The sequence below is a fragment of the Paroedura picta genome, chromosome 16 (genome assembly GCF_049243985.1).
Source record: "Paroedura picta isolate Pp20150507F chromosome 16, Ppicta_v3.0, whole genome shotgun sequence".
NCBI lineage: Eukaryota > Metazoa > Chordata > Lepidosauria > Squamata > Gekkonidae > Paroedura > Paroedura picta.
The window spans coordinates 16,250,766-16,262,310 of record NC_135384.1 but is presented as its reverse complement, the minus strand read 5'-3'; the positions used below and the strand labels follow the sequence as shown (position 1 = coordinate 16,262,310).

The 11,545-nt window shown below is 44.9% G+C and overlaps 1 protein-coding gene across 1 annotated transcript in view; it reads left to right on the top strand.

The window, feature by feature from the left end:
- Nucleotides 1–5,110: 5,110 nt before the first annotated feature.
- The window catches only part of LOC143825514 (uncharacterized), a 47,251-nt gene continuing 40,816 nt past the window's right edge, over nt 5,111–11,545 (top strand). The window contains exons 1-8 of the mRNA XM_077313541.1: nt 5,111–5,211; nt 6,755–6,901; nt 7,535–7,699; nt 8,650–8,811; nt 10,203–10,298; nt 10,446–10,541; nt 10,706–10,801; nt 11,251–11,346. Of these exons, the coding sequence (XP_077169656.1) occupies nt 5,145–5,211; nt 6,755–6,901; nt 7,535–7,699; nt 8,650–8,811; nt 10,203–10,298; nt 10,446–10,541; nt 10,706–10,801; nt 11,251–11,346 (925 nt within the window). The 5' untranslated portion in view covers nt 5,111–5,144. The remainder of the gene's footprint in view (nt 5,212–6,754; nt 6,902–7,534; nt 7,700–8,649; nt 8,812–10,202; nt 10,299–10,445; nt 10,542–10,705; nt 10,802–11,250; nt 11,347–11,545) is intronic.

The window sequence follows — 11,545 nt, the reverse complement described above, 5'->3', positions numbered from 1 at the left end:
TTAACAGACCATCCACCACCATGATTTTGGCAAGTTTGGAAGAGGTGAGAGCTCAAACCACTCAATATGGCCAATTGTACCATAGGGATACAGCAGGCCATGAGGAAGATTCAAGAGATGCAAGGGGAAGGGAAGGATGGGATGATCACGATAGCCATTCTTTCATTTCTGACTCTTGGTGATCCTATGGATCAAGTGTTGTCATATTTTTCAATCTTGCACCACTTTTAGTTGTATGATGCCCTGGCCAGTGTCCATTTTGATCGTATCTAACCACCGTGTTCTTTGTTGGCCTGGTTTCCATTTTCCACTGACCAATCTGTACACCGCCCGTGGCGCCACGGGCACCACGGACTAAATAAAAGAGTAAGCCCTTGGAAGGCGCGAAGCGCCTGCCGATTGGTCCCTCCAATTCCTTGCTGGAGCAATTGCGAGCCGCGCGCAGCGCGGCTCGCAGTTGCTCCTTGGCTGGCGGCCTGACGCCTCGGGAGGCGCGAAGCGCCTCCCGAGGGGTCAGGCCGCTGGCAAGGGAGCACCCGCCAGCCGCGCATAGCGCGGCTGGCGGGTGCTCCCTGCCCGGCGGCCTGACGCGGCCGGAGGCGCGAAGCGCCTCCCGCCGCGTCAGGCCGCCGGCTACTGAGTCCCCGGCAGCCGCACGCTGCCTGGCCGCTGGGGGCTCCCTGGGAGGCGGCCTGACGCGGCGAGAGTCAGGCCGCCGCCCAGGGAGCCCCCAGCGGCTGGGCAGCGTGCGGCTGCCGGGGACTCCCGTCCGTTCTGCCAGCCAGCCGCAAACGACGCAAACAAGCCGCCAACCGCTGCCGCCGCCAGCCAGCCCTCGCCGCCGCCAGCCACCCGCTGCCGCCCACAGCCAGCCCTCGCCGCCGCCAGCCAGCCCCCGCTGCCACAGAAAATGGCCGCCGCCGCCAGCCAGCCGCTGCCCCCGCAAGCCAGCCCTCGCCGCCGCCAGCCAGCCCCCGATGCCGCCGAAAATGGCCGCCGCCGCAAGCCAGCCGCCGCCGCCAGCAAGCCAGCCACCGCCGCCGACAATGGCCGAAAATGGCCGAAAAGATCCTCCGCCGCTGCCGTCAGCCAGCCGCTGACGCCGAAAATGGCCGCCGCCAAACATCGCCGACCTCCGCAGATGGCCGCCGCCGCCTCCAGCTAGCCGCCGCCGCCGCCTCCACCCAGCCCAGGATGCCCCGCCGCCGCCCGCCAGCCCTCAATGACGCCTCCAGTAAGGTTTGCTCCTTTTCTGCTTGCTGCCCTTTCTCCTTGCTACCCTTCCCTTCCCATTCTAGCGCCCATTGTATTGGAATTACAATGGGCTCTTTTCCTAGTCCTTGCATAATTGCTTTCTCCATTGAGTTGGATTGCATGACAGGGCCAAAGTAAGTGAACCAGAGTTTTTTGATTTTGTCTTCCAGTGATAAGAGATGGTATATGGGTCATCAAAAAAAGAAAAAAAAGAAAAAATACTTCTTCTTGTCCAAACACCTAACTGTGGGATGTTCTAAGATGGTTGCCTGGTTGCAAAATCAAGGGGTCTTTGCACTGCCTCCCAAGCATAACAGAAAGCCTGTTGTGCCATTATCTGGAGAGACTCATGGTTCTCAAGTTAGATTGTGCCTTAGGAAGATGGAGCTGAGACATGCTGCTGTACTGCATCCCACAGTAGGTACATGAGACAATAGCAGTTCTTGTGTGCGGTGGGGGAGAGGACACTGGAATGCCAATACCCATTTGTCACCTTCATTTGCTGAATGGGAATATGGCTGGTTTGGGACATGGTATGCAGGGGCCTAATTTTTTAATTATTCTGTAAGGTTTCTGAAGAGGTGATTTATTAGTTTCTGGCACATCAAGCAGCTTGGCTTCTACAAGCAAGAATACCCCACTTTTTACTCCCTTTTTTGTTTTCTGACCAATAAACCAGTGAAGTTGGAACGCATTGACTTCCCTCACCTCATGAATTTCAAGAAAAGAAACTACATTTCTACTAAGCTGGTGTGTCAGTCAAGCCACTCTGGAACTTTCTCGGCATCCACTGGAATATTATCCGTAAAGTATTTGAAGGAGGTCTCTGTCTGGCCCATGAATGAAGCAAAATGAGGCAGGAATGAGAGAGCTGAATTTTGAGGGAGGGAAATTGATTGTATGAGTCATGGGGAATTCTGGCAAGAACAGGGTTCCTACCTGCCTGCTTCTGGTGCGAGACCTTCAGGAAATTACAGCCATTGCCTGCTGATGGGGATAAAAATTAAAAAGAAAAGTAAGTTCTTGGACACTTAATGGAAATTCTGACCATAGATTTCCCGATGATTCCTAGAGCTACATGGAAGTGACAGGAGTAGCTCTAGCAATTGCCCAAAAATCGATAGCCAGATCATTAGAGCTTCCCACTTCTGCATAGCTCTAGGAACTGTTAGGAATTCTATGGCCAGAACTTCCTTTAAGTAGAAGAAGAAGAAGAAGAGAAGAAGAGTTGGTTCTTATATGCCGCTTTTCCCTACCCGAAGGAGGCTCAAAGCGGTTTACAGTCGCCTTCCCATTCCTCTCCCCATAACAGACACCCTGTGGGGTGGGTGAGGCTGAGGACTTAAAAAAAAGAGAGAATTCTACCCCCATATCCAGATTCTCCCTGCCAGTCATCTGAGCATCTGAGCCAAGGGCTGGAATTGCATGGAGGTCTCCTACCATAAGCAGGTAAATGAGAAAACTGACCATAATCCAGACTAGTACAATGGGCCACAATACAAAAATGGGACTAAGAAATAGGTGCAGAGCCAAGAACTCTATAGACTATGTATGACAATTCTTTAGATCAAAATATAATAAACTGAAATTGAATTTTCTGATTTTTTTTGTCTTGTTAATTTGTCACAAATAAAGGATTACTGAAAACCTAACACATGTAAACAGTTACTGGTCATCTTGAAATTTCACCCCATTGCCATTAAAGTTGTGTTTGGGTGTTCAGGTCTTGAAAGTTTCCCCCTGCACAAAAGACTCCACAAAACTAGCTAGCCCACCTGAGCCCCACATAGGGGATGCTCCCCTACCAAACCATTGGGGGAGGACTTGGAAAAAGGAGGCTGGCTTAGCAGGCAGACACCCCCTCCCTTCCTTTTTCTTTTGGAGGGGCAGAGCTAGAGCAGGGCAGGTGGCCTGCCTCTCCCACCCACCTTGGAGTCGAGGTGGACCAGGCCAGGAACAGATCTGTACCCTGAGGCTATTTCCCTGTTCCAGTCTGTTGCATTTTGGAAAGAGGACTCTATGGCTTTATACCCCACTGTGTTGCCTACCCCTCCAGACTTTGCCCTCTCTTGACTTTACCGCCAAATCTTTAGAAATTTCCCAAACTGGAGTTGGCAACCCAGAAGAGTTGGCTTGTGTTGTCAGGTTAGTTGTAATTTTTCCATCTGGGCCTCCTGATACAATTTCCTCTTCCTGTGGAAGACCGTGTTACTGCTGGATCTAACCTGCAGGGGAAATTATTTGACCCCCCCCGCCCCCAGGCCAAGATCAGTAGGGTGTTGGTCTGGACTAGCTGGTGGCTGCTGCTGTTCCTGAGGGTGGAAGGAAAGTGAATAAGTTTTTACACACTTGCAAGCATTCTGTGTTTTAAATAATAATAATAATAATTATTTTTACTTGTATCTTGCATCAGCTCAGAGTGGGTAACAAGAGGACTTAAAACAATCCTACAAAAATGAAGTTTTAACACATTAAAAAAACTCACCTCCTTTTGATAATTCAAACTGTTCTGAGGTGTTAGTCAGCGTGTGGAGGGATTTCATTGGAGATTGGGCTGTAAGGTGTTATTTCCTTGCCTCAACTGAAGGCCAGGCAGTACAGCTCTATCTTGCAGGCCCCCTGGAACTGTGTAAAGTCCCTGAGGGCCCTGAGTTTACCACACTACGGAACTTACAACATTCTGGTTAAAAGATGGTGAAACCAAAGGGATAGTGGGAAATATTTGTGGAGAGCCCCTGGTGCCTGTTACAATAAACTCTGTCTAGGAAGAATATGACATTATACGACTTAATGAAGAAAAAACAAAGTCTTGATCTCTTATCCAGCGGTTTTATGAGGACTTCTTCATTGAGCTTTCTGATGGGTAACCTAATGGAATTTGCATTCTTATGTTGGGTTGGCACATTATGTGACTTTTTGGCTCTGAATTGCTCAAAGAAATAAGAGGGGCTTTGGTGGTTCAGACTAGTGGTCCATGCAGTCCAATGTCCTGGTTCACATAAAGACTAACCAGCTGCCCTGGAAAGCCACTGTTATGTATATAGACAATTTGGTGCTAGCTTGAGTTGCCATGCAAATGAGGGCTTTTAAAGGGGATGAGTCAGAGGCTCTAATTCTTTGACTTGATGAACCAAACAGAGGTCTACATTAAGGGCCAATCAGGGCTCTTGGTAGGCTCCCCAAACTGTATATAAGTCCGTGTTTTCGCCAGTTGTTTGTTTGGTATTTGGTTAGTGTTTGGATTGAATAAAGAACTGTGTTTTTGAAGAACTTGGAGTCTGTGTCTACCAAACCTACAGATTTAGTAGCCACTAAATTGGGCACAGAGGCCAAGGTCTTCCCCTGATGTTTCCTCAGAGCATGAGCAGTCACAGTTTGACTGCCTATGGATGTGAAGGTGCCACAGGGCTAGTAGCCATCGATGAACTTCTCCTCCCTGAATCTCTCCAGTCCCCTAAGTTGAGGGGCCATTACTACAGCCAATGGCAGTGAATCCCAGAATCTTGTTGAGTGAAGAAGTACTGCCTTTTATCCATCTTCCATTCATTTCCTATTGGTCCATGGTTCATAACCAAAGGCTGAACTGAGGCCTAGCTAGAGAATAACTTATGGTAGCTTTTATGTGAAGTTTGGGATCACCATCCATTCTATCATTTCACCCGCAGCCACTGGTCCGTGGTGACATGGCAGCATCTGGATCACATGGCAGGGAGCCAGAGCAATTTGGCAGAGAGTAGAGGGAGAAAAGACATTTCTTTGCTATTGTGCTTCCAGGAGGTAGGAATGCCCCTTTTGGTTGGCAATGATAATAAAGGGAGAGGCCAAATGGAGATTATATAGTGAAGGGCACCAGGCATCTTTTCACAGATTTGCCACCCTGCTGAGGAGAGATGTTCACCTTCCAGGCCTTCCTTGTATTTGGTTGCTGTCTCCTCCCTTGCCTCACAGCTGGCAACGGTAACACTCAATTTATCTATCTGTTTCTTTATTGAAAAAGGTATATCCAACCCTGGGGCATGCAAGGAATGATATCAGAGGTGGCAGTTTAAAGGCTGACAGGGGTTGGAGCCCTGAAGATGGTCAGAACCAGCTCTAAGTAAAGTTTGGTGGGGCTAATTAACATTAGCACTGAGAAAATTGTGAGGGAAGGAACTGATTGAATTCCATGGAAGAGCCCATTCAGGTGCTGCAGCTCCAATTTCACAACTTGGTCCAACACGGGGCCTGGATTTAGTGCCAATAATATAATCTTAACCTAAGTGAATTGAGAGCCAGTGTGGTTGTGGTAGTTAAAGCAATGGACTAGGACAGGGGTAGTCAAACTGCATTTGCTGGCAGGGGCTCCTGGGAATTGTAGTCCATGGACATCTGGAGGGCCGCAGTTTGACTACCCCTGGACTAGGATGTAGGCTCAGATCTCTATTCTGCTATGGATCTTGGGCCAGTGTCACACACTCATCCTAATTTACCTCAGAGGGAAAAATGGGGAAAGGAGAATGATGTAAACTGTTTTGGGATCCACTGGGGAGAAAGATGGAATGTAAATAAATAATCCCTACCTTAATCCTAATTCACCTACTTTAAAGCTTGGTCTAATAGAGAGCCAGCTTGGTGTAGTGGTTAGGAGTGCGGACTTCTTATTTGGCGAGCTGGATTTGAATCTCCACTTTCCCACATGCAACCAGCTGGGTGACCTTGGGCTCGCCACAGCACTGATAAAGCTGTTCTGACCGAGTAGTAATATCAGGGCTCTCTCAGCCTCACCTACCTCCCAGGGTGCCTGTTGTGGGCAAAGGGAAGCCGCTTTGAGACTCCTTCAGGTAGAGAAAAGCAGCATATAAGAATCAATTCCTCTTCTTCTAAAATGGAGGACTGGAAATCATGCATGTAGCCACTGGAAGAAGGGTAGGATCAAATTGTGAGAGGACCTGCTGCCACGTGGTGGGAGGGGATGACTCATTGCCACTAGGAATACAGAGGCATTTGTGGTGGCCACGGAGTGTATCTACAAGGAAATTCTCTAGCTTCCCCTTCCAAGGATATCATACCCACCATTCTCCACTCTCACACTGTCAGGAGGCTTTCCTCCCTCTTTTTTAAAAAATGTAGTAAGCGTATTGCTATACTGTTATGTAGATATGTTATTGATTATTATTTTTTGAAGCTGGGCAGTAGGATCCCTGGCCATGAGGGAATAAAGACTGAAATTGGTGTCTAAAGCAAGCAGAGAGGTTCCAAAATCTACACTTTCACAGCCAAAGGAGGCCTAGCCCAGTTGACTGTGATGTTTCCAGAAACATCAGAGCAGTGTCGGAGAAGAGAATGAGAAGTGGCCAGAATTGTATGGATGTTCCAATACAGTTTATGAGCTGGGTAGGACCAAAAATGTCTCTGGGGAAGCAGTCATAAAGAAACACCAAATGTCTGACTGATCAATGTAATGTATTTTTACCAGCTACTGTATCTTAGATTAGCTGTTGTTAATTTTCTCTCTTTTTAGATAATGCAAATTGTGTTTTCCCCTTTATTTTTGATGGGAAACGCTATTCTTCATGCACCACGGACGGAACTATTGATGAGCAACTGTGGTGTGCCACAACTGGCAATTTTAATAGGGACAGCAAGTGGAAACACTGTTCGCTTGAAGGTTAGTAGTGGAGAATTGTGCCAGAAACCCCCTTCGAGGCAATGAATCACCTCTCCCTGTGGAATGTGTTAGCCTGTAGCTGCAGAATTACATCAGGCCCATTTCATCCAGCACTAGCATGACTAGATATTTACTGTCCTTTGCCACTTCTGCAAGCAAGCAGATTTTTGAAGGAGCTACAAATGCAATCTTAGACTACTGGATGTGTCTGTGTATATTACAAGCAGTTGTGTTGGTGTTAAAGTTAGAGATAATGTCCTGAGATGTCTTCAGTTTCTGACCCCGCCCCTTGCCTGTGTAGATGTTTTATGTGTGTCTAAAGCAAGTAAGGGTTAGGTGACAGGTCAGGGGTTAAATTAAAATGCTGGACCAGTTTTGCAGAGACTTGAGTTCATTATGCACACATTGGACAATGCACTTTCAATGTGCTTTGGCAGCTGGATTTTCCTATGCGGAACAGCAAAATCTACCTCTAAAGTGCACTGAAAGTGCATTATCCAATGTGTGCATAATGGGTTATGCTAGGCTAGGCTCAAATCTCCACTGAACAATGGATCTCATTGGGCCAGATTCTCTCTCTCACCTACATTTCTCTCCAACATCACTGTGGCTTTTCCCTTTCCACATTTTCAGAATATGGCGGCAACTCTAATGGCAAGCCCTGTATTTTCCCTTTTGTGTACAAGAACCGGATATTCTACACCTGTACAGATGAGGGCCAAACAAACGGAAGATTCTGGTGTTCTACTACAAGCAACTTTGATCTGGAGCCTCAGTGGAGCTACTGTGCTGACACTAGTAAGAAAAATGGAGGGAGGGTGGGCAGTTCTCTGAAATAAGTGACAAATACAGATCTCAGCTGCCTAATATGGTACATGCCAACTGTACAGGATTATAGTGTGACATCAGCTGAAAATATGTCTCATTCTTTATTACCAAGTAAATCAGACTTTCAGGATAAGGGCACCAGATTTCTACTAAAAATTAGTATTGTGAGCATTGAAGCTTTATATTATCACCCTGTAAGCCCATTGCTCAGGTGAACCAGGGAGATGCAACTTTCTATAGACGTTTCCTGTGCTTCCTGTTGCAATACAGAACCTGCCAAAGCTTTTGTTTTATTTATTTATATCCCATGTTTCCTCCCGGGAAGACCCAAAGGAGTTTACTTAGTTCTCCTCCTCCATTTTATTCTCACAACAAGAACAGTGTGAGTTAGGTGATGCAGAGAGAATGTTCATGGCCCAAGGCCACCCAGTGAGCTTCTTTGGAAGAACAGAGTTTTAAATCCAGTTCTCCCTGGTTTGAGTTGGATAGTTTAACCAACTTTACATTCCATGTTGTAGGAGATGGACTGAAATGCTACTCATGGGCAAGTCCAGTACCAGATGACTCAACTTTGGGGATGTGTGGATATTCAGATCAAATATCATAGACCAGATCAAATACCATATTCAGATCAAATACCATTCTTGGGTCTCAACTGCTTCATGTATCAATGGAAACTATTTACAAGTTCAGCTAGCATGCTGAATCCCAATTGGTGTGTGTCACTGATACATGCACAGAGCAGACTTGGCATGGAACAGGGCTAGATGTGCTTTATGACCTTGTGAAGTATCTGAAATGGGATATGCATTGAAATCCAAGCCCATTTTTCAGTCCAGTGGAGTATTTTGTTCACCATACTTATTATACCAATATTTTCTGAGGAATGGTGTATCTCTGCCTCCCCCTCCTCTATCCAGGACTAGATGCAAATCCCAAGGGGCCTTGTGTCTTTCCTTTCCTCTACAATGGCACTTCCTACACTTCATGCACAACGGACGGGATTTCTAACAAGAAGTTTTGGTGCTCTCTCACCAGCAACTATGATGTTGACTTGAAGTGGACATACTGTGAGCCCTCAGGTAGGAAGAATGGGAGGAGCAGGAGGAAGCCTAGTAACTGATAACAGCTATTCCAGAGCCATCTTTGTCAACGTAGACTCCTGAGGGCCAATGGAAATGTGGTGGCTGTGGTTTCAAGGGTTTTAAACAAGGGGTATGAGCAGGTTCTGTGGGAAAGGGCCAGTTTTAACAGGAAATAGGGTGTGTTGGATGAAGGGCCATAGATTCTCCCTGTACTTACTTCTTCACATACTCTTTGCTTGAAAATCCTATGTTCGGCTGAACCATATTTGAGCACTGAAGATAGGCAGAGAAGGAAAGAGAGTGTGGCAGAAAGGTTTTGGACTTCTCAGCCATGTTCTCTTTGATATTCACTCTCTTTTCCTAGATGATGGGAGCTACTCACTGTTAAAATATATAGTACAGGCACTGGCACCATGTTTGCCCTTAGGACATTTCCAGGTAGTTCAAAGTTGTAGAAGTGAGATGCCTGTTTTAAGGAGCCAAGACAGCTTCTTGTGTTTGTTTTAATGTTATATGTTATCATTGATATTGGTCTCAGTTCCCCTCAATGTTACTGCCATTGATTATTTTTGTTTCTATTATAATTTATATTTAAACACCATTTGTACAGAAAAATAGCTTCAGCAATATATTCATTTTAACGTGGAAAATTCAGTGCAGAAAAAACAAGAATCTGGTACAAAAATAAAGATTCACACATACTTTTCTCACAAGGGAGAAACAAAATTGAAACAGGAATTTACAAACTTACCATGGAAAGAGGGATGGCACTAGATTCTAGAAACATTGAGGTCAAGACACAAAAGGGACAAAAATAAATCTCCAGTCCCTTTTTATGCATTAAATATTTTCATTCGTTTTATATCGGAAAATAATTTTAGCCAGAATTATGTTGTAAAAATCCCCATTGTGTTTTGAGAATCTTTCTTCAAGCGGCAATATTAAAATCAGACAATATTTTTTCCACAGGGGAAAAGCAAAACTTAAATGGAAATTTTTAAATCAACTACTCTAGACATTGGGAAAGTAGGCCAAGGTCATGCCACCAATGATTTAAAAAATAATATCAAATTACATTGTTGTTATTGTTATGTGCGAAGTCGTGTCCGACCCATCGCGACCCCACGGACAATGATCCTCCAGGCCTTCCTGTCCTCTACCATTCCCTGGACTCCTTTTAAGTTTGAACCGACTGCTTCAGTGACTCCATCCAGCCACCTCATTCTCTGTCGTCCCCTTCTTCTTTTGCCCTCGATCGCTCCCAGCATTACATAAAACTTCTTAAATATTTATGTGACCTTAAAAAAAAAAAGTAAAAATCTTCAAAGTGTTTTTGAAAACCTCCCTCAAAGTTTATTAAAATTAGACCATCTCCTTTTTAACAAAAGGGAGAAGCAAAGTTGAAACGGGAATTTTTGAAACGACATCAGAAAAGACAGCCACACTCGACTCTGAAAAAGCAGATCAAAGGCAAGTCACACAAGGTAAACAGAAACAATATTCAATTCCCTTTTCTTTTTAATATATATTTTTACTAATATATTTATTTTTAAAATTGTAGTTAGAAGCATGGTGTAAAAATGTCTCCTTCAAGGGACTCAGAATGTTATACAATTATCTGTTTTCTCAAGTGCAAAGCAAACGTGAAACAGGAGTTTTCAAATCAACTACAGAAAGAGGGGCCACATCAACCACTGGAAAACTAGACCACAGTCAAGCAACACAAGGTTTGAAAAATTTAATATCAAACACCAATGTTTTTTTTTTAATTATAACATAGTTTTATTTATGAAAATAATTTCAGTCGGCATATTGAAAAAATTCCTGCTGTGTTTTGAAAATCCTCCTCAAGAGACATGATTAAAATCAGGCGATACTTTTTCCTCCCAAGGAAGAAGCAAATTTGAAAAATGGATTTTCCAAGTGCTGACAGAAAAAGAGTCTACCCTAAATACTGGGAAAGCTGTCCCATGTCCAGGTAAAATGGGTATGAAAAATAAATATCAAATTCCCTCTAACTTATTACACATTTCTTTGAAAGTTACTAAAGTAATATTAAGAGCCTCTTGTGGCGCAGAGTGGTAAGGCAGCCGTCTGAAAGCTCTGCCCATGAGGCTGGGAGTTCAATCCCAGCAGCCGGCTCAAGATTGACTCAGCCTTCCATCCTTCCGAGGTCGGTAAAATGAGTACCCAGCTTGCTGGGGGGTAAACGGTCATGACTGGGGAAGGCACTGGCAAACCACCCCGTATTGAGTCTGCCATGAAAACGCTAGAGGGCGTCACCCCAAGGGTCAGACATGACCCGGTGCTTGCACAGGGGATACCTTTACCTTTAAAGTAATATTAGCCATATGTATATTTAGAAATCCCCACTGTGTTTTGGAAAATCTTTTGCAAGGATTATTATTAAAATCAGACCATATTCTTTTACGCAAGGGGGAAGTGAAAGTGAACCTGAGATTTTTGAGCTGACAACAGGAAGAGTTACTACGTTAGACACTGGAAAAGCACACCCTGGCCAAACCACAAAAGGTATGAAATAGTTGATATAAAATGACCTTTTATTGACTGAATATTTTAATCAGCTTTACTTTCAGCTGTACATTTAAAAAACAGTTTATTTTGAAAAATATGTCTTCGAGGGCACATTTTGGGAATCTCTTTCTCATATATGACAGGAAGTTTGTCTCCTCGTATGGATTTCTAAAAAAAAGGAGTCAGCAATCTTCTC